This window comes from Buteo buteo, chromosome 21 (assembly GCF_964188355.1).
Source record: "Buteo buteo chromosome 21, bButBut1.hap1.1, whole genome shotgun sequence".
In the NCBI taxonomy this organism is placed as follows: domain Eukaryota; kingdom Metazoa; phylum Chordata; class Aves; order Accipitriformes; family Accipitridae; genus Buteo; species Buteo buteo.
In genome coordinates this window covers 5,591,536-5,614,542 of record NC_134191.1, presented here as the reverse complement: position 1 = coordinate 5,614,542, position 23,007 = coordinate 5,591,536, and the positions used below count along the sequence as shown (strand labels likewise).

The following is a 23,007-nucleotide window of genomic DNA, read 5'->3' as shown; positions in this document are numbered from 1 at the left end:
AGATAGAGAGAGGGATGCAGGAGACCAAATAAAACAGGACAATCTCTTAACCCAATCAACAAAGTGCTCATTGTTCCAGTTTAAGAGAAGTAACACAGAAATAAATATCGAGCAAAGGAAGTTAACCTGTATCCACAGCCTTTGAATAAACACAAAAATTAGAAGTAAAATCAATGCCAGGCCTTTGGCTCTTGCCAGCTTGTGCTTTACTCCTTCTTGCTTGGCCTTGTTTTTACTTTGGGGGATTTTCTTTGCCTCCTCTCTTTGTTATTCATACTTTCCTGTATAAAGCCCTAATCACACAGTAAAAGGACAAGCAAAAGGAACCACCAGCGCCCAATTAAACAACGTGAACGACAGCTCGGTTGCATTCTGCCAATCCACCAGGGTGCAGATAACAGGGAAGGAAAGGGCCGGGCAAGACACTGACCCGCAGCCCCCACAGAGCCGGGGCAGCCCCCACCTCCTTCCCACAGCCCCTTCTCCCCACGGGCGACCAGATGCAGCCCTGCAGACCTCTTCAACCACCAAATCCAATTTAATGTTTACCTTGTAGGATGGCACAGACAGCATTTGGCATCTCTGGAAGATACAGGCACGTTCATCTCTACTACAAAAGTTTGAGCATTCAGCTCTTGATGCAAGCACAAATAAATGCCTTGTTAATTCTCATTTTTCCTGAAGTGGTTTACCCGTTCTCGTGCCAACACCTCAGCTAGTAATACAGGTTTTCACAGCTAGTATTAATACTGACTTCACTTTTAAATCACATTTTCTTCATTTGAGCATTATTATATTCCATAGAACGAGGCGTGAGCATCATGCAAAAGGCATTCTGGTCCATGGTTGTGAATACAGCTGTGTAGGCAGAGGAATATTTGTTTTCCAAGTAATTTGTGCACATTCACAAAATTACAGCTGTCTGCAGTTCTCCTGAAATATCTGCCCTGATGTTTACAAGCCATAAAACATAATCTGTCTTTTGTAGGATTCCAATTGGTAAATTTGGAAATATATATATATATATACACACATGTGCATTACTATCTTTTTTACACTTGGATTGGTTACTCCCTGTTACATACTGGCTATTAAGCCTGTACAACACCAGCAGTAACTTGAGGAGCTACTGTCCTGAGAGAACAGTGGACAGACCTTTGCGAGAGCTAGATGGGCCTCTCCAATACACTTTATGGATCACTCAAGTTGGATCTCACTCTTATCCCAGAGTAACCATCCCATGAAGAAGACCACATGAAACGGAGGCATGGGTTACAACCCAGCTTAGGGCAACAGGTTGCTGCCTTGGCCCGAACAGAGCTCGTGTTGGAATGGACACAAGAGGTTCATCACTCAACAATGTGGCCCGTGACAACGGTGACCCATCATCAACAAACAGGTCTTTATGCATCTATTCTTGCATGCAAACCCAATAGGATTAAAATTACTAGATTTGTACTGTGGTTAGGAACCAATGGGCTAGACTGGCGGTTGACATCTCCCAACAGGTTTGCTTCAGATGTTTATGCCAGCTATTAAGAGTCAGCCAAAGCAATTCTATTGACTTTTCTTTCCCCCCAATAAAAAATGGGAAATTTTTCACAAGTGTTTCTGATTTTTGCCTTTTGTTTCATGACTGTATAGATAAAAGCCCAGTTTCTCCCAAAAGTTGTCTGAGTGCACAAAACACCATTCCCTAGGACAACAAAGTCCTTGGGATAGAAATTTTCCACAGCCAATGTGGAATTGTGTGCCACACCTGCACAACACAAACTGACCCTGCTCAAAGCCCGGGACACAAACCACGAGTAACTCTTCGGCCCGATGTCTTGATGAGAACAAAAAGCACAAAATCAAACACCTGACAAAAAAATCACAGTGGGTGTGATCGCTACCGTTGGGCAAACCAGAACTGATCACCTTGGTACTACTGGAGTGACTTTGGTGTAAAACTGATTTGAAAGTAAAATGAGAGGTAGGAAGCTATACCCATCTCAGTGGGATCCCTCACTCCATTGCACTCTCTGTGATGGTTGTCGCTTAAACCCAGGACAAATCTGGCCCAAGCCGTTTAACCCCATGCTGCAACCCACCCAAGAGGTCCATGTGGCTGCACAGATGTGTCGTAAAAGGTTCAACATAGAGATACGCCACGCGGGTTAATAACTTAAAACATGGCAACACACTATTTGAATCCGTACCACTTAAAAAACGCTGAAGTGACAGAACTGCCAAGAAAGCGTTGAGCTTTGATAATCACATGTACCGCTTTGAACACTCTCAATCCGCGTGCTCCACCGCATTACGTACTCGATGCACGTGGCACAAGCTATAGAGCTGCAACACAACTCCCACGATGTAATGCGATGGGGGACAACTTTCTGAGGGGCAAATGGTACCAAGCTACAGCATCCGTGACCTCGGCAGCTCCGGCACAGGCACTGCTGCCTCCTCGCACCGCTCTCGGACACCTATCGCTACCTGAGCTCCTCCCGTCATCTGCCCACCTCGCTTCAAAATGCCATTTTGAATCTTTTTCAGCGAGACACGCTAAACCCAGGATGTAGATTTTCCAATTAGTCTCTGTTTAAACATCTGTTGGTAGACTGCATTTAACATTAGTTATTTGAGCAAAGCGCAATTTGATTAGGCTGTCTGAAACGGAGCCAAAGTCTGCAAAATAATAGCTCAATTAAATTTTGTTTTGCTTTCATTTGTCTTCTACTTTCCTGAGTGTGATACAGTTGCATATAATCAAGTAAACTAATTCCTTTCAAAATGAGAGATTTTGGTGCCTTTTCCATCTCGTCTCAAAGTTTATTTAATAATCTATTCCATCTTCTCCATGCTTCATCGAACTTCATCCTGACACAAAGTACATTTCTTTCTTGTGCCTTCAGTCTACTTTAATTTTCTGGGCTTTCAATGACTTGAGATTATGCGCCATTAATGTTATACCTTAAATAGATTAGTAATTTATAAAAGGTAGATTACACTTATCATGAAAATAAAAACATTTCAGCAACGCAACAGCCTTTTCTTTGCACACACCACAAAATATTTTGCCAACCTGACGACACAGCTGTAAAACTGTCAAGCTCCGAAGCCACATCCAAGCAGCATTTCCAATTGTTTCCCTGGGTTTAGTTTCTACTTACTCTGTTATGTTGCACTTGTTGCCCTGAAACTTCAATATTAGCTCTAGAGATTTAAACATGAGGCAAACAGCTGCTCTCCTCTGCTCAAGCAAGCTAGATCAAAATGCCTTCTCTCTTTCTCTCCTGCTTTTTTTTTTCTTTCTTTCTTTTTAAACAAATTGCTGTAACTCAAGTATTTCTGGCAAAGTTGACGGGTTTAGGGCAAAATTCTGCTCTGTGATCATCACTGCAGATTCCTCCAGTGCATACTCCTCTCGGTCGGTGCACGAGGAACACCAGAGCTTCCCCACGCTGACTAAAGAAACTTTGCCTTGAGGATTTTAAAAAAAAAGAAGAAAGTCACAGTAACTTAGCTGCTATGTAGATGTGTACATGATTTAAATTTAAACATTAAACATTTAAACATTAACTTCTTTCACACTTCCATTAAAAAGCAGCATGCATTCTTTGAGAGAAGAGATTTCTTTTATCGGAGGAGATTTTTGATACATAGTACTTTTTCTTTAGTGTTTTTTTAACATATTTGTTGCAAAGTGTGAACACAAAGGGACAAGCTGAAATAGGTATCTGGCAGGCTCTTCCCCAGCGCGTGCTGCTGAAAGCCACAAGTACTACTGCAGTTGTTAAAAATCTGTTATTTTGATGCAGAAAGGCGAGGAACTCCTCCAGCACGGGTCCAGCTCTGCCCTGCCCTGCCAGGGGCAGTACTTGAAAATACTTCTGCAACAAAATAGCCTTAAACATTAGAGGCAGCTAAAGTCCATCAAAGTTCAAAATGGGATATGTCCTATTTAAAATGTAGAGAGCTACTAAATATGACAACCATCTGATGTATGAAAATTATTCACAACCAAAAACAGACAGTCTGGAAATAGCTGGGATGACTTCATTTAGACAGAATTACCCAAATCTGTTTCTAATATACACAGTACACATAATAAATTTTTACAATATGACAAGGAAAACAAACTTAATAAAAGTTCCTGATCTTTTGTTACACAAGCAAGCTATAGCCATGATATGTTTATAATATTTTGCCCATGATATCACAGCTAAGTAACAAAAGCTAAGCAACACAGAAAACAGTTACTAGGTATGACTTCACCTCGCGACTCCCGTCATGACATTGCTGCGCACATCGCCCCAGCGTGCCACCTTCCCCAACCTACATCCCGCGCTTGACAAGCACTCGCCGTGTCGCTTTTGACTAATCGTTTCCTTTTCTCCTTCTTCCAGGCACCCTTTGACTCGGGAAGCTGCGGATCCCTACGACAAGAGTTTGTTTTTTTCCAACTACGCCAGGACTCATCCGAACGGTAAGAGATTTTTCGCCTGTTTCCTTCACTCCTGGTTATTTGACAAGTGCTTGAAAACCCTGTTATAAACAATCTCTGTAGGAAAACAGATGATGTCTTACGATCACAGAAGGTAATTTTTTCAAGAACCCAACTTTTTGAGCATTTCCCAGATGCACCGCGTCAATCTTCCCGCGTTTGACGATCTCAGCTGGTTTTCCAGCCCGGGCGTTTCGCCAGGCGGGCCGGACTGCCCCTCATTGTCACTTCTGTTCGATGGCACTTGCACCCACTGCTGTTATTCCAGGCTTCAGGAAATTTTCTAACCACTGGACAGGCTCCAGCGCTGCGCACTAATAAGTTGCAGATTGCAGCACTCCAAGTGTGTGTGTGTGTGCACGCGTGTGTCAGATCAGGGCCACGGGTTGGAGGGGGGCGGGTGGGGGGAAACAGTAGTTCAAAAATGCTGCCTACTCAAATTGACAGAAAAGTGACCCCTGCACTTCATCAGAAATTCCTGCAGACTGACAAAATAAAGGAGTTTGCTTTTATCACACACAGTAAGACTCATATGGAAAAATGGAAACACTACATCACTCGACCTCAGGTTGCCCCCTTTTCAACCACAGATGAATATTATGTATAAAAATTGTAAATCAATTTGAGATGTATTAAAGAAGATTCTCTTTTTCTGTATTAAAGGTAATACCTTTTAATATCTAGATTTATTCTGCAATCTCAAGTAAACGAGAAAGACTTAATTTCCGTAACTGAATTTTGTTACTCTTAAGTCTATTTAGCATCTCTGCATGGTGTTCACATAATTTCCTACACTTTGCTTGCATCGGGAAATAATGAGCAAGCATCACTTACCCAACACTGAGTCACAAATATTTGCCTACATTAACAGAGCATTAAAAGCCATTTTAAACAACTTAAGGAAATTGTGCTAGCCTTTGAAGTGTGATTCATTACTATGAGAAATTAAGAAACTTTTTGTCTTCTAAAGGCAAAAATCAGCTGCCACAACCTCCTTGTAATATCATTAGGCCCTAGAGCAGATTCTCCTCTTACAGATCCCTACACAATAGATTTCTTTGCTTAATGAAACTACTTCTGAAATTTTCCTACACTCAGTGTTGGGTACTTTGAAATTTCAATCTTTTCACATCCTTGAACTCTCATCAACATTTTTTTCCAGACTGTGTCAATAAAATTGATTACTTGCAGTTCTGAACTCTGTTCTGCACATGGAAATAAAACAATTTGTTTTAAAGTATTTTCTCAAGAAAGCAGAAGTTGGCAATCGTATCTACAAGATCAAAAAAAAAAAAAAAAGAAAAAAAGAAAAACAAGGGACAAGCCAACCAAGCAAGCCTTCCCCACAAAAAGCAAAACAAAAAGAAACCTCTCCAGCAAACAAAAGAGAAGCGACGTCCTGATTTTATCACAGCAGCAACGGGAGCTAAATTCCTGACATACACATCATCAACCTCACCGTTGTTCTCCTGATTGATATATCTCCCTGTCGGATATGAACGATCTTTTCGGATCATTAATATGTTCATTAATTTGTTATCAATTCTAGCTCGCTGTACTTAAACCGCTCCGTACCACGGCTCAAGAGTGCCTCGACAGTGCTGCTGTAATCACATACGTGAGGACCCCTGACTACCCGGTTGTTGAGATGCCTCATACCTACAACCGATCTGTTGCTTTTACAAGTTTAATCTCAGTATTAAGGAGCTGATTGTGGAACCATGTCGCTATAACATCTTCAACCCAGCTGTACATCATATAAACCGCTATAGGAGGGGGCACGCTCCCATGATTCCTAGCAGCAGCGCATACCTTTAACTCCCTAATCTGTAATACTACAAAATACCGCTCTCATTTCTTCCCAAGCACAAGTGGACTACCAGCAAGGGTCCAACAGTGTTATTCCTAATTACCTTTTTTTCACTCTTGATCCTGTGGCGCTCATAATTAGTTACCTGGGGCTGCAATCCAATTTGAAGTGATGACAAGAAAGTGATCCATGAAAAAGTAATAAGTTAAATCCAATTTCAGCCTTCCTCTAATTAAATGCACATGGAACTAATGACTCAAACCCTACCATTTCAGTGATAATGGTAATTAGCGAGGTGGGAGTCACTCTCTTTTTTCAACACTGTAGGTGTAAACCACAAGGTAAAATGGCAGGAGCACTCTTAATTACATGTGTCATTTTGTCAGCAATTTACACATTTCTGACCAGTCAGGAGGGTTTCATTTGTTTTCCCGTTCCCCAAGGTGGGTAACACACGGTCGGACTTGGGCACAGCCAACCCCACAGCCCCGCTCCCAACCCCGTCAGAAATCACATTTATAAAAAACCCCTGTTCTCTAAATGCTTCGTGTCAAAGCAGAAAAACCTGCTAGCAAATTCTACTCGGGGTGCTCTAACAAGACACGGGGCTGGAAAGGAGCCATCCTGGCTTCTACTTTCAGTTTTGCCCCTCAGGACCGACTTCTTCAGAACACGCAGATGCTGAACTCCCAAATACCCCGGCGGGAGCCGCGCGCCTCAACGCCACTGAAGGTCTGCAGCTCCCTGACCTTGGGCGAGTCACTTAATATCTCTCTGCCGGGGTTTACACGGCTATAAAATGAGAATTATCATATTTGCTGACAGTACCTCACACTGCCAGCTCTCCCAATATATTGGTATTTTCCCTAGAAGCTACGTTTTTTTGGAATCGTGTAATTACAGGACAATCAGAGACTTCTTTCAAGAAAAACAACTGCGTTTGTCACCTTTCTGCTCCATCTGAAAAGCTGGAAAAACTGAATACTAAAGGCTTTAAAAAAAATATAAAAGGGCAGCAAAAAAAGGCCCACAGGTTCCACTGAAAAAAGCCCTTAGTATCAAAATTTTCAAGCTGATCAAGTAATTTTGAGGACCTGACTCAGATTTTGTTCTGTTTGTGGGGTAGATGATATTTGCACTTCACAGGCACATTCCAAGAACTGACTAACACCTATAATTGGGCTTAGGGATGAAAAATGAAAGACCCATGGGTCCTTTGGTAGAAACCAGCAAAACTCAACTTTGCTTTATTTCCAAAGTCAAAAATAAAAAATGAAGGATTCAAGTGAAATTTTCATAGGTAAACTATTTAAACCCCGCAGAAGTGAAATCTTGACCCATCTAGAGTTGGTAGCAAAATCCCCATTGGCTTGACTGAGGCCAAATTCAGATCAACTCCTGCGTTTAAGAGTGAAACAGAGAGATACTCATACAAATAGAATAAATAATACACTTGCAAATTTATTTCCCCTCCCAAATTGTCTGCTGCAACATAATTTCTCTACCAGTTGTTGAATTTACCACTATGTAAAAAAGGTGCACTGCATGTAAAACCTGAGGCTACATAACCTGGTACTCCTGTGCTCCAAGCGAAACAGAGAATACCCTTCCCTTCACCTTTCAGTGTTTATTATGTTGTCAAGCTAACGATTTCTAATTTCATAAAAAATAATAATAATTGCCCCCAACATCAAGCTATAGTGAGTTTTTCCTCTTGCTCTCTTCTATTTCTCAAGATACTGGAAAGAAATATTAAGATAATATAGCATGCAAATTAAATTCTACAAAAGCCCAGCCAAAAGGCTGCTTTAAAAAGCAGCGGTATGCAAAGGCGAGGACAGCTCTGTCCTCTCAGCCTCCCCCAGTCTCACCCTGAAAATCTAAACCAAACCCAAATTCTTTTCTTGGCCGTGACTTAAAGGGAAGATTTACTTTCTGTTTTGTCAACCGAAAACAAAAGTTTCCATCTTAGTAAATTCATTATTTCTTCTCTCCAAACACATGCAGGTTAACTATCATACAACAAATCTCATTTAATCACATAAAAAAGTCAAGTGATGGGTTTCAATTGCGAGATACCGACTTGGATGTCCTAAATCTGTTTTCAGTCCGGTATCCAACTTTCAGCTCAATGCAACACACAACATTTATGTCTTTAAAAAAAATTGTATTTTTAGTATTGCCAAAACACACATGCACTTTTACTTTCTTGGGAGAAAAATGTGTCTCTTGATTTGTTTCCAATCTGTGTGCTCTTGCCAGCAACTAAAATGCTTGAAGAACCAAAATGAATAATCGTTAAGAGCATCAGCAATTAAAGCTGCAAATTTTAATCAATACATCTATTAATACAAAGATATATTTATCTTGGCCAGGAAAAATGAGCACATTTTCAAGATCCTAAGCATACCTGGCCTGTTAAATTATTTGTTTCACAGACTCAAGGAAATCCAATGTCTATGGCAAATATATTATCAAACATGCTTTAGTCTTTTTTTCACTTCCAGTAATTTTTGTGGGGCTGATACTTTTTTATATTCTTTTCCCCACTGCTGGTTACTAAATCCATTCCTTAACTTTCAATTTTCTTTTGTTTGTGTCATCAGGCTGTGAAACCGGAGGTCACTGCCAAATATAAAGCACGGCAGTGTGAGATAGGCTCAAAATGTGAGTCATCGTGTATTTGGAGATTTTTTTTTTTTCAACTATCAGCAGAGCACATCTCCATTCCTGTGTCCAAGTTCTTATAAACTAAATATCTCGAAATTTGCTAAAAGGTCTTCAGGTAGAGTTATCAAGGTCAAGAGACCCCAAAGACGTCGCTGGAGCCCATTGTCATGTAAACGCCATTGAAGGCACCGTGCCCCAGCACGGCCACGGGAGGCCGGCATGTATTTAAGTACCGTGGCTATTTGATCAGTGAATAAAGAAGGAATATAGGAAATTATCCACGAGGCAGTAACAGATTAGCTACACAGCGTACACTAGATTAATTTTCCGCATCTGTTCGTGGCGGTGGGGTTTACGTGACAAAGCCTGCCAGCCAGCATTAGGGCGCTGAGCCCGAGATGGAGGGAGCTCTTCCAGCCCCGCGTGGGACCGCACCAGCCTCCCCTCCCGGGGCGAGCAGGGCCACGGAGCATCTTGTGAGGAGAACCAGCACCCCGGGGAGAACGGCATCTCTTTCCCCCCGCCCCCGTTTCAGGCAAACGCAGCTCCCCAGCACTCGTGTTAGGGAGCTTTTCACCAAGCCTAGCAGAGATAAGCAATGCCTATGGTGTTCTCGTTATACACAAAGTCTGTTTGTCGGAAAAAAAAAAAAAAAAAAGGTAACTGCTAACCACTGTGGCTATCGAATGAGACATCTATATTTATAAACTAAGTGCAAAGATGACTCGGTTCATTATTTAAGCAAACTTTTTTGAAAAACGGGTGCTTTTCCACCACCCTTGACATTTATTCTACGTACTGTCAGCAATGGGTATTGCCTTGTCAGTGCGGCACCATCCGACTTCAGGGGGGGTGGGCGCTTGTGTGTGTGCAGTTTTACTCAAAAATTCTACCCCCGGCGCCACCAATTCCTTTCAGCAACAGATTTTCATCACAGGGATGCACTCAAGGTCTGTTACATTCAAGAGGACTTCCAGTACGTTTAAGACCGCAAAAGCACCAGGAATGAGGGGGGGGGGGGGAAGACTGGGCAGTCATTTGAATCAGTGAGTGACAGGCTGGGCCAGCTCTCTGTATACATTAATAAATTAGAATTTTAATTGTGTCTCTGACTGCAGGAGCTGCTCCAGTACTTTAATACGTACCAACAATTGGCTATGTTATGGAATCCGCGATGTGGCCTTCACTGTTGACCTCTGCAACACAATTCCCAGTCTGACTACGGAAACTGTTTGGTTTGATCCTTTCAACTTATTTGAATCCTGACAAATAAGCTCACAGCTGAAAGGTCAACACAGTCATATTTCATCCTCTGGAGCTATTCTTAAGACATCTGCACAACAAAGCACTTCTTTTAGTACCTGACACTGGACCTAGCCAGCACAATCTCTCATTAAAAATGTCCCCAGTGGAAGAGTCTATTAAAAGGCATATGGATCAGCTATGGATTTACCAAATAAAATATTTTTGAAAGCATTAATGTAACGCTTTGGATTATGGCACTCTACACTGCCAATAAAACGTATATTTGCCCAATGACAAAATGCTTCATACTTTCCAAAAGAATAATAGCCCAGCTATAAAGTGCGAGGTGTTGTCCAGCAGCCTGAGCACGGGGGTGGGAGCCAGGAACTCATGAATCTTAATCCTACCTCTAAACCCAATTCCCTCTGTGATCCTAAGCAAGTCACTTAACCTGCTTCCCTCAGTTTCCCAGTCCAGAACTGGGATAATGCTACTTACTTATCAGACTTTCCTTCTGGGGATGTTTTGGAGATTAGTATTTGCAAAATGCTTTGAAGATGAAATCACTACAGGAAAGCTAGAAGTTGTCCACGCTGGGCCAAGGGCTGCAGTTAATAGCTATTCCTCGCTCAGGCAAAACTCCCCTTGAAGTCCCCGTCAGCTTTATTTGGGTAAGAACTACAGGATCGGGTCCTCTCACTTTACTGTCAAGGCCTTTAGTGATGTTGGCTTTACCTTCCATATTCTACTACATATTTAAAGAGTCTAGGATCCGTATTTTTGGAGGAAAATAATCTGAAGCACATATAAAAGGCAAGAGAAGCAGCAATGCTGTCAGGGAACTCATGGTGATAGTATATCAAACTAAAAAAAAAATTAGAAAGAGCAAAACAGACATGAGTTTGACAACGTGCTATGACAACAAGCAGAAAAAAAAAAAAAACCCGGAAAGAATTTGGGGCTACAGAGGCTGAAGCATCAGATATAGAAGAGCGAGATAAGATAAATGTCCCAGCTACAGGGCTTTGTGCGACTGCAGCTGAACTGCTGTATTCAGTAACTTATTATCAAAAATACAGTGACACGCTGCAATTGCAAAGAGAGCAATAATAAAAGCAATAACCAGCTGCAAACCAGCAAAGTGGTCAGGGGTCTAGAAGTGCCAGTTTACGAAATACATAAAGAACTAGATACATATAATTTGCCAAAACTGGCAAGTACATGTTAGTATCTCAGATGTTTGAGGAGTGTGAACACGAGGCAAGGCAAGGGACTGACTCAGTATTTATACAAGCAGTATTACTTGGAGCAAGAGGATGGAATTGAAGTGGAAAGTTCCTGAGCGTGTGCTTTGTTATGGAAAACCATCTGAAGGAAAATAATAGCGGTCCCACCACCACTTGGGATTTCTAACACTAGAATAGCAAAAAAAAAAAAAGGAAAATGTGATACATGACCTAATAGGTCTTTCTTGTCTTTAACTCCCGTGATTTATCCCGCAAGACTAGCAGAATGCACTCCAAAGCCACATACGTGTGCATACATCTTCTGTTTGGGAATGCTGTATTGGTTTTAGCTTTCTGAATTCATAACAGCACAAAGCCTGATAATATTTAATTTTATTTCTGAAGATGTCCATAAATCAGCAGACAATCAAAGGGGAAAAAACACACCAATGATATGATATCCTAGTATTTCCCAATATCCTTGACATAGCAAATCAACGGTTTGAGTGAACACAGAGTACAAACGGAACAGCAATCAAATAGAAATGTTAATGCAAATCTCCTATGCGCACTGACACAGTAACAAAAGCTATTCCATTTTGTCATGATCCCACCCTACCAGATGCTAATAAAAGTACACGCTCACGATTTGTAAATACGCCGCAGGTGGGATTTTCAAGAGCACCTAGCACCGGTCCTCACGCCACTTACATCAGCCACGGCCGCTCTGTGGACTTTACTGGGACGAAAGCTCCTGAAGGTCCCATCCCAACGTTCACAAGTAAGATGCATTTATTCAGCTTTTACAGGCCCCAGCCCCTCACAGAGGCAGACAGGCTCCCCTTACCTGAAGGGCTGGCTGTTTGTCATTCCTCTTCGGAGACTTTAATCCACTAACTTGTTGCTGCTGCTGCTGCTGCTGCTGCTGCTGCTGCTGCTGCTGTTGCAGTAGAAGCTGCCGTGCCACCTGGAGAGCCTGCGAGGAAAGAGGTTTGAAAACTGAGTTTGTGGCAGACAGGCTGTGGGGAACTACACGCACGGCATAGGGGCAAGGCACCCCTGGTCATGGGGTACCGCTCCACTCCCGAAGCATCTCCACTGAGGAAAGCAGTGGCTTCCACAAAAAAACCAACTCTGCACTTGCATGTAACGGGGAGATAGCCTGCTGCTGGATTTCCCATTTTGACTACGGAGAAAAACAGCAGCAGCTGATGTTCAGCTCCTGGGTGGGAACCGTGAGGAACTGCAGGAATTCTGGTGCTGAGCACCATTTTTAGCCCCCGCCTGGAGTGGCTCGTAGCCCGCCTTGCGACTGGGCAGGCTCATGTGCTAATGGCTTTCATGCTCCTCCTGTCCACTGGGTCAGGTCAGGTTTACAGAAGAGGGCACTGTCTGCTCTCCTGAGCACCGGAGAAAGTCAGGGAAGTTTCTGGAAGGCTATGGCAGGAGGAGGAGGAGAGCCAGTGGCAGGCGGAGCAGAGCCGAGTCCTACAGGTACGGTGCTGAAGGCTGAGGAAGCTGCGAGGAGCAGGAGTGAATGCAATGAAAAGCAGGGACAGCATCTCACCCCGCCAAAATCACTAAGAGGTCGTGACGGAGCAGCAGTGGGGACTTGGATGGGAGCAGGCAGAGCAGTGAAGGGACAGAGGAGCAAGGGACAGGATCCCGAAAGCATCAGCAGAGCATCACGTGGTGGGGGATTATTGCAAAATTTCGTGCAAAGCGAGGGAAAAGCAGCCCGGGACACTGGAGCCAGCTGCTCTATAAGGCCCGATTTCTCCATCAGGTGGGGAAAAGAAAGCAAGAGGAGACGAAACATGGGGGAAAGAAAGACAAGGAGCAACTCCCTGCCCGGGCTCCCTCCCAGCTCCCCAGCCAGGGGACCACAAGGATGATCCCTGCAAGACAGGCTGTGGCACAGCTGAGGGTTCGCTGGCGAGATCCGAGACTCCACTGCTCCCGGAGGATTCACCAGCACCGGACTCGGGCCTTCTTGGTCTCCTTGGAGACGTTCAGTACATGTGTAGGTGGAAAAGTGGGAAGGCTGAAGACTTCATTAATGTAAAACAAGAAAAATAGTCCCTTTGCAAGATGCCTACACGGAAGGAGGGAAAAAGCCTTCCCCACTCCTACTGTGTATGCTCTCTGAGTGATTTAATTAATACCTATTTAATTAAGGAGTCAGACACGCTTCGGGTTTCACTTGCTTCTCCGAGTTGCAAAGTGTTTCATCTCAGCGCAGAACCACCAGGAAAGGTTTGACACCAAGGACTGAAAACTCGGATCTGCCACCCCCCAGTAAAACCTTGTTATTTTGTGGCCTAGACCCATCCTTCTGCTTTCCAAGGGACACTAAGCAGCCCCGGGGACTGAAGAACCACCGCTGCCGGCCAGCACACCAGGGCAAGTGGGGAGGAGAGACCTTACCGTGCTCTGGCAACAAGCCCTCCTTTCAAATTTAATAACAAGTCTCCACTGGATCAGAAAAACTCTTTAAGGGTGGATGCATTTCCAACAGAGTTTGGTGCGATGAAGGTAAAATCAGATTTTGCATTCCAAGCTGGTCGGAGCTCAGCGCACCCATAGCATCTCTAAAATGGTCCATGTCCCCAGGAAGGGTGTGAGGAGCTGCCGGACACAGGCACACACCAGGACCGGCACGCATCGGTGCTCCCACACGCACAACCACCCCCGCCGTCGGTTCAGAGTCAAGAACCAGAAGACCCCACAGCCTACCAATTAATACGATGCAACAGAGGACACCTTTATGCACAAAGTGCTAAGTATGGTTAAAAACCCCGTCATTTTTATTGAATTAGCTTATTTAGCTGTTAAAGCATCTTCAAGGGTGGGCAGAGACAGCAGAAATAAAACCTGCAAGACTTAAGGGGATGGGCAAAAAATACCTACTTAACAGGGGTGTTGTATGGCTTATTTAATTAATGAATACTTGTAAAGCACTCTGAGTTGCTCAGACAAGAAGTGCTATACAGTACAAGTGCAACATATTATTATATATTATTAAGACTGGCTCTGCAGAAGAATAATTCCAGGTAAATGTGCAATCAAATGATCATTTTAGTTCCCAGTAATTAGATTCAATAGGCCAAAAAAAACCACAGAAGCCTTTCTTTAATCATACACTAAACAATCAGAACATCCCTAACCTTTCAAGCTACAGCCTTTTTGAATAAAACATCATCAACTTATAGATATTATTCCAAAAAGCACCAGTCACCATATGTGTTGTCTCTTTGAAATACAGTTGCTATAGCAGACCCTGCATGCATTTCATGTGATATGATCATATTCTATCCGTTCTGGCAGCTGAGAGGTTGCACAACTAAAATTGGCTGCCAGAAATTTTTGAAGATTCCCAGAACAAGTAGCCGTGCAAGCAATGCTTGCTTTCTCCTCGAGCTGGCCACAAAGCTCTGCGCAGCTCGGCAGGGTGGCCGCTGCCACCACCAGCCCTTACCACGGTTGACCCCAGCCCGACGAAGAGCTCTGCCCTGGGGGCCAGGCTCGCAGTGGCAAGGCTCTGATGGAGCAAAGCCAGAGCTCTGTCCCTGCTCCGGTCCCGCAGGCACAGCACCCACGTCCCCGCGCACCCACCCTTGTGCAGGGTCTCCGCTCGAGGTGACATCTACACCACCCTGCTCCGTGCCTGGCTGGAACTCGTCCTGGCGCCGAGACCTGGTGGGACCAGCCATGGCGAGAGGGAGCGACCAGCACGGAGGGTGGAGCGGGGAGGGAAGGAAAGGAGTAAAAAGAATGAGAGTAACGAATGAGTTGGCTGGAGGGAGCATCACGGATACAAGGAGCCGGGATGGACAGCAAAGGGAGAAACACGGAGGGGCAGGCGTGGGTGAGATGTCGGCAAGCTGACAGCTCAGGGGATTGCAGCTCGAAATGGCATTTCCCATCTCTCTTCTCTCAAGATTTCACTCTTCCGCTTGTAAATAACTGACAGCAATAAAAGCTAAGCATCAGATGAGCTTGGGTTTAAGATGTGGAAGGTTGTTTATAGCTCAGACCTGGTTCTTACTGAACATCTGCATCAAGTAGCTACTGTGTCCTTGGTGGTATGGTGAACCCGGGGACCCCAAGTCCCTCCGCCTTCCTACATTTCCCTGCTCAGCCTTTCCTCCCTCCCCCCTCAGACCAAGCACTACCCCTGCCATTTCGAAGTCTCATCCGCACTCCTTACACGTGATGGGATGTGCAGAAGAAAGATGGCTAGCTCAGTTCGGGAAGCACCAGCCCTCTTTCCTCTTATACGCAAAGTATTTTGAGCCCATGTGGCGTGCCTTCGTGAAATTAATTTGCTGATGTCAGTTCAAGCTCGGTGGACACCTGCCCTCGTTACGCCGGCACATCCCATTTAATCCAAGCCGACGAGCACCGCGCCTCTACCCCCTTCTCCGGTTCCACGCAGCAACCGCTCCCGCGTGGAGCCCATCACTGGATGCCAGCGTGGGAGCCCTGCTGAGGCTGCCGATGCTGCACAGTGCTCAAGCGAGGATAGACAGGGAAATTAATTTGAGAGTGAAGTCAGTCCCACAACCTTCATCAGCACGGAGATTCGTAAGCAGGCCTGCACATTAATAAAGCTTCCTGTGGGAGTAGATGTTGCCTTTGATTTGCATGTGAATTCAATGCTAGTGAGAAGTGCCAGACTGTCAGACATGGAGACCAAAGTCTCTTATCTTTCCAAAAGCTTCTGTAGCAGTTTCCCCACATTTCCTTAATCATCTGCCTTGTCCTCAACTTACTGAACAGGCAGTAGAGAGTAAAGCTGGACTCGGTTCAACTCCTGCTGCTGCCAAGTCCTGAAAACAAGGGTGCCAGGACTGTTTACCGCTAGCCAACAGCTCTGCTAATGTGGCCCTCTCCTCACGAGCAGGTGCTCTGACATCTCCAAGCTCTTTTCACACATTCCTCCCCGGTGCCATAGTTACATCCTAAATCTCCACCACGTGCTTGCACTTCTGCAAGTGAACAATTACCGGGGGCTGCCGTAAACCAGCTCGTGTTTGTGCATCCAGGCAACTGCTCTGGCAGGTGGAGACACCAAGAGCCCCCGAAACCAGAGAGGTGCTTCAGATATCTGGACCTGGGATGACCAGCAGCCACGTTACGTGCCACCTATCTGTGCTGCTCCAAGAGCCCGCGAGCCTGGACATGGCTGCTTGGGATAACCAGACCCAGACGCCAATCCTGGCCTCCAGCAGTAGATCACACAGCATTGGGAATCGCCCTCCTCTCTGCACCGAAATACAAATGGGAAATCTTCCCACGGACTGAAGGACAAGAAAGAAAAGCATCCCCTAGCAAGCGCATCTTCTGAGCACCATGGTTTTTGGTCACTATCAACAGGGATTTGAAAGGACGACATCAGTAAAAGGCTCACTACCAACCGACTCATCTTGATTCTGCTCGGTGCTATGCCTAAATGCAAGATACAGTAAGTGAACTCCCAAGCTATTTTCTTATCCGTTAGGAAATCACCCAGAGATGAGGAGATTTTCTGGCGTAAAACAGAGACCAGTAAAAAGGCAACTGAAACGCTGTACTTTAGAGACATTGCACAAACGGGATGATATTTGGGAGCCGACATTGGGTGACATCTAACCCAGGAAAAATTTTAACAGCACATGCACTGTGAGATGAATCAAACCTGTTTCATTCAAAGATGTCACAGAGTAAGTGGGAAGCCCCACTGAAAATCCCTCTCCCTGTGCTTAGGGAAATGGCAACCATTTAATGCTTCCCAACTGGTTAAGCACCAGGGGCGGGGTGGGGGGAAATTACGCATTTGAGATGACCAAGACAATTTTACTGCAAGATAGACAGAACATGACTTGTTGGCCCAGCTGTTGTTTGCCCAGAACATCCGGCACTGTTATCACCCAAGTTACTGTTGTAATTTGACATTTTCACGCAAGCGGCTCAATCTTTCGGTTTCACCATCCTCTTTGGACAAGTTCTGCTCCAAGGGTAAAAAAGTAGCCCTGTCTCTAACTTCATGTGGCTAGAAACTCCTGATTCAGGAAGGGGGCTGGGGAAGGGAAATACACTGGAAAAAGAGGGTAGAACTTTAAAAATAGAAATGCTGCTTAAATGCCATATACTTGCTTACAGTATTAGTACATAAGGAAAACAGTAACAGGATCCAGTCCTATGGAGCCTCTTGCTAACTTGTTCCACCGCTGCAGCCAGTACAACAAGGCAGCAACTCTCCAACTGTTTTTCCATCAGCCTATTTCTATTGAAGAAAAAGGGCCCAAGCTCCTCCCTTCCCATCTGCTCCAACCGATATTAATATCAATCAGCTATTAATGAAATATGAAGACCTACAGCTATAATGGGCCTGACTCTAATGCCAGGAGAAGTTTGTTTCTGCACCTGAGGTTTATCAGGCATGGAAAGACTGATCCAGGGAACTGCAGGACATATGGAAAGGTATGTACGTTCGAGGGTGGGGAGATGAGCAGGAGATGCGAGGATGCAAAAGAAACCGGTGTCCTGTCTGACTGCCAATTCCCAGGGCAGTTGTGCAGTAATCTTCTGTCTCCGAAATGGAGAAGCATGCACACAGAAGTTGCAAGAAGGGCACAAACCAAAATCCCGTATGTTTTTACAGATTCCTAAGGATTTTGGGCCTTTCCAGGTGGACCAAGCTGCCCATCAGGAAAGCAACTTGAGAAAGGAGGAAGGAAGTGTTCCCAGAAATCAGAGATGGTCCCGCAGCCATCTGAAGTGTCCAAGCAGCAAATCTGGAAAGTTACTTGCCAGCCAACATCATCATCTGTCCGTTATTTCAGTTATGGTCATTAAAAAGCAAAACACAACACAACAAGCAGAGAGAGATGAGACAGAAGATATTTTAAGGGCAAAATCTACCCTTGGAAAAAACATAACTCTACCCCAGTCCCAGACTCCAGAAGCGAGACCTTCTGTGTTGACCTCCGAGCAATAACAGATAGCCGGATCCTTACACAGCTAAGATTGCTGCTAAGCTTTCCCCACTGTGTTTTAGGCAAAGCATGGCTTTGCAGCATCAGGCATGCAGCTCTCCCACTCCCTATTTTCCCCCGAATTTTGCAGTGGCTTTAGGCACTGAAGGACCACCTGGTCGGCAGCTAAAGGGGCCTCTCTCAGCAGAGGCATGGCCCACCTCTCAGAAGGGCTTCTTGCTTCTATTTAGTCTCGCAAGGCAAGTACCTTTGTTTCTCCCGGGTGGGACGAGGGGGGATTTAGACTCAGCCAGCAATCTCTCTTCTTTCTGAGCTCCCATCTGTCCTCACACCCCGCTCCACTCCACAGCTGCTCCCAGCAGAGCGGCAAGACGCAGCTCACAAGCTCGGAAGCCCGGATGCACCCGAGCTTCAGAGCTGCTTCATGTCTCTCCCACTCCTGCCTCCTCTATCTCCTCTCCTGCGACACCCTCTTCTCCTGGAGCAGCAGATGTAGAGGAGCGGTGGTAGGAGGCAGACACATTGGAGGGGAGCCCTGCTGCAGCTCTCCTCTGACAGGCTGAGGAGCCATACAACGTGTGGAAACCGGCGAGGAGCGGAGCAGTATGCAAAAAGGAAAAAAAAAAAATAAAAAAGTGGCGCAAAGCGACAGCAGTGGGTAGTGCTGTTCCTCTGGGAGGAACAGAACAGGGGGAGGTGAGAAGAACCAACTAGAGAGAATAGGAAAGGAACCAAAATGAAGAGGAGGAATAAAATGTAGAAGATGCAAAAAAGAGAAGCAGATGTTCTTGCACCACTTATTCCCTCTGACATTCGTACCCAGCTCGTTCATCTTCCTCCAGAACTGGGAAATGAGCTGCTACGTGCTCCCTCCCCGTTCCCACCATCCTGACCCTATGCACCACACATCAACATGAGCCAAGGCCAAGAGCCCCAACGCTGCTCCCAGCACCGCAGCGGGGAAGCCTGGGGATAAGACAAGCAGGACACAGCTAGGATCCGACATAACCTGGTGAAGCAGCCCTGCTGTCCAGCTTCCTCACCAGCCTTGGATTCAAATCATCCCCATCCCTACCTCATCCTTTATTTCCCTGTTTCATCAAATAATCCTCCTCCACCTACCCTGTACCTAACTCCACTCCACAGGTGCAGCAGAAGGATGCTGCGAGCCAGGGGAGATGCTGCCGGTTGCCGGTACCCAGCACCTCGCTCAGCTGCAGCTCCTCTGCAAGGCTGGCTCCATCCAAGGGGCTACCAGCCAGCTCATCAAAGAGGAGAGCTTCAGCAACAATCCTTTACTCGAATAAAATGATCAGCTGGCCCTGAAGGCTTTGCTAAGACGCAGCAGACTGATCTAGCCAAGTGACTAATGGGTGATTCCCATGCTGGAAAAAGAGAAGGGACCTGGAGGTCCACATGTACAAACCCCAGCTCACATCCTGTCCCTGATGTGACGGGGGCAGGCTTGGAGCAAGGGAGCTGGCAACGTGCCTCATGCTGAAGCATCTCCTAGAATAATTCAGTCATAAGGAAAGAAGATGAGTCTTTATTTTTCTTCCAGCAGGCTTAGTTTCTTTCCTCTGGAATAGATCCTGGCTACCAGTTGAGGAGATCCCCTCCAGAAAAAGGCACTGGAAACAGAAACCCTTTCTTCCAAACCCACAGGGTGGAGTTGCCTGTGCCCCAGCCCTGCTACTCTTTGTCCTCGTGGGTGCTGAGGTTACTTCTGCCGGCATGAGGACGAGCAGACTCGATGCTCCTGCCCTGCCACCCCACAGCCCATCCCACGGCTGGCAAGGTCCCTGCCTGCCACCCCAGCTCTGCAGCGGCGCGGACCCAGCCCCACGCAGGGGGACGACAGGGATTTGCCTCCAAAACACCCGATTTTAATCTTGTAATTTATTCATGAATTCCGCCAACTGGGGGGGAAAGGCGGCGAAGGTATTTTCTTCAAATACCCAGAGACACAAGCGGGCTGGAAGGGGGCAGGCAGCAAGAGGCAGCAGGGAAAGAGGTCACACTCGGCAAACACCAGAAACCTGCGAGCCCCGAACCAGCCACATCAGTGACAACGGCTACAAAAATTCTGTTCTTGAGGCACAAATGAAATCCTCAGGCGGTTACACTGTACAAAACACCTTCTGTCCCCTCTTTTAAAGAGTCACAGTCAGGACTCATCAAAGCCATTTAAAAAGCATCTGGCAAAAAGTTCCCAAACATTAAAAATGGCTCTCTTTATTTTGGCATGTCAAGATTCACAGCATGTAGCAGTCTGTACCAGCAAGAAAGGAGGGATGGGCCAACACATCCTGGTAAAATGAGAAAGGATACAAATCTTGGCTCCCCGCGCAAACTGAACCAGAACTGAACTATGTCTGAGTGACGAAAAAAAATCTTATGGGATTTCCAGCTCGTTTCTGTAGGCTCGAGATCAGATCCTGAACTACTGTGTTTATCCAAAAGTGAACCAGACCTTTGAATATTTGGAGGACTATTCACTGCTGAGCCGCGTTTTTCTTGGATGTCAAAAGCACGGGAAGTTCTCATATTTTTTAATGGAGAAGAGAAGAAGGATAAGGTGGGGGGCAGAAGGAAGAGTGCCTTTTTGTTGCTACAACATAAATAGTATATTGCATACAGCTGCTTGCACGCTTCCCTGTGTGGTCAACGAAAGAGGGAACATATTTTAAGCTTGTTTTCCAAAACACTGTATGACAAACTTGTACTCAGAGGCCCACGAAATAATGCCCCTGACTGCAGACATCTCACCACGCACCAGTGGACGCTCGCTGCTGTTGGGTGAACGAAGGAAGCAAAATGTTGGGACAGCCCAAAACATGGGAAACTAATGCTGCAAATCACATCTCTGCACTTCAAGCCTATGGCACAACCTAATTTAGAACAGCTTCTAAAACCCTTAATTTTAAAAGATTCTGGTAAAGCAAAAATAGGCGAGGTTCAGATGGAGGCGACAAAAATGATTAGAAGCCTCGACAGATACGAAGAAAGATTGATAAGGGTGGGAGTGTTTAGTTTAGCGAGAGATGAGTAAGAGGGGAGATGATAAAAGTACACAAATTGTGACTCGGCCTGAGAAGGTACATCTGGCGTATTTGCCATTTCTCATAACGCAAGAGAAAGGGGACACTGAATGAAGTCAGGAAGCAACAACAACCAAAAAAAAAATTAAAGCAGATAAAGGGATTTTTTTTTTTTTTCCTTAATACACAACTCGTAATTACTCTCTGGAACTTACTGTCACAAGATATCACCAGTGCCAAGAGCATGGGGAGGATGCAAAGAAAGGATTAGACACTTGCACAGATAGTAATGAGAGCATTTACAGCTACCTTTGGAAAGATAAAAATATAAATCAGGGTACAAATGTTTATGCTTCAGGGCACGAGCCAACCTTTAATCGCTGCAGGCTAGGAGGAAACTTCCCCCCATGGACAGGTCTTCTAACTGTCCTTCACAGGCTTCTGCCCAAGGACTACAGCCAGGGCTGGAGAGACCCCGCATCTGATGGATGCAACCGCTCCTGCCCTTCTGCCTTCTCGGGTACCTCCACCCCACACAGCTGACCCCAAACCCCGTTCCCCAGCCCGTCTCGAGCCCCCTCGACCCTCGGGGAGCCGCCGGGCACAGGGTGGCTGGCCACGTCGCCTAGCCCAGCCCCTGCCCACATCACTCGGCCCCAAGCCGCTCGTTTCCTCTTTCTTCTTTGCATCACGTTGAAGTTTCAGGTCCTTATTTTGCCAGCCCTTCCTCTCCCTGGTATTTCGACTGCCTTTTTTTCCTCCCTCAGAATTAAACCCGCAGCTTCAGTCCCTGCCGCCCGTTCGGGTTCCCCACCGAGCACTGACCCCCCGGAGCCGGCAGGCGAAGCATCCACCTCCTCCTCCCCAGACCCATCAGCGATGCGCATACTTGAATGCAACTTCAAGATGTCAGGCAAATTTTTTCTTTTTTTGATCTGAAGCCGTTCCATAGAGGGAACCTACATCCCCGAGGAGGAGGACGACCCTCCTGCCGATACGGCACCTGCAGGGCAGCGGCAGTCAGGCACTATTACGGACCGCAGAGCTCATCAACGCGCTGGAACTGACATGCGATTCGGGGAGACAAAGAGAGATTTTGAAAGCAAGTCAGTCTATTAAATTTATACCTACCTGCACAATGTGAAACAAACCACATCTCGGTTTCCTTTCATGTGCATGACAGTCTTAACTTGTTTCTTTTAATCCCATAAAAGCAGCTAAAGCATGCAACATGCTTCCCAGAGATGAGGCAAACCTGTATTTTCCTTCCTGACAGTGATTTAGTTTATAGGGTTGGGTTTTTTTTCAGGGAAGATAATGAGCATTGTTCTAAGCTGGTATTACAAAGGAAATACTACACGTTACATGCTAGACACCTGGCATTTAAAAAAGAATCACATAAATTGACACTGTCTGTAACGGACCAAATACAGCTGCAACCCCTCATGCTGCACAGATACCAACATCAGCGGCAAAAAGATCCCAGCAGCACTCTCCAAGGTTTTCTCCAGAAGTCAGCACTCCTCTACAAATTCCAAGTGCC

At 45.6% G+C, this 23,007-nt stretch overlaps 1 protein-coding gene across 11 annotated transcripts in view; it reads right to left on the bottom strand.

Annotated features, from left to right (window-relative positions):
- The window catches only part of FOXP1 (forkhead box P1), a 389,251-nt gene that overhangs the window by 98,905 nt on the left and 267,339 nt on the right, over positions 1 to 23,007 (bottom strand). For all 11 annotated transcript variants that reach the window (XM_075053034.1, XM_075053035.1, XM_075053031.1 and 8 more), the window contains one exon: positions 12,291 to 12,419. In XM_075053034.1, coding sequence (XP_074909135.1) covers positions 12,291 to 12,419 — 129 coding nt within the window. The remainder of the gene's footprint in view (positions 1 to 12,290; positions 12,420 to 23,007) is intronic.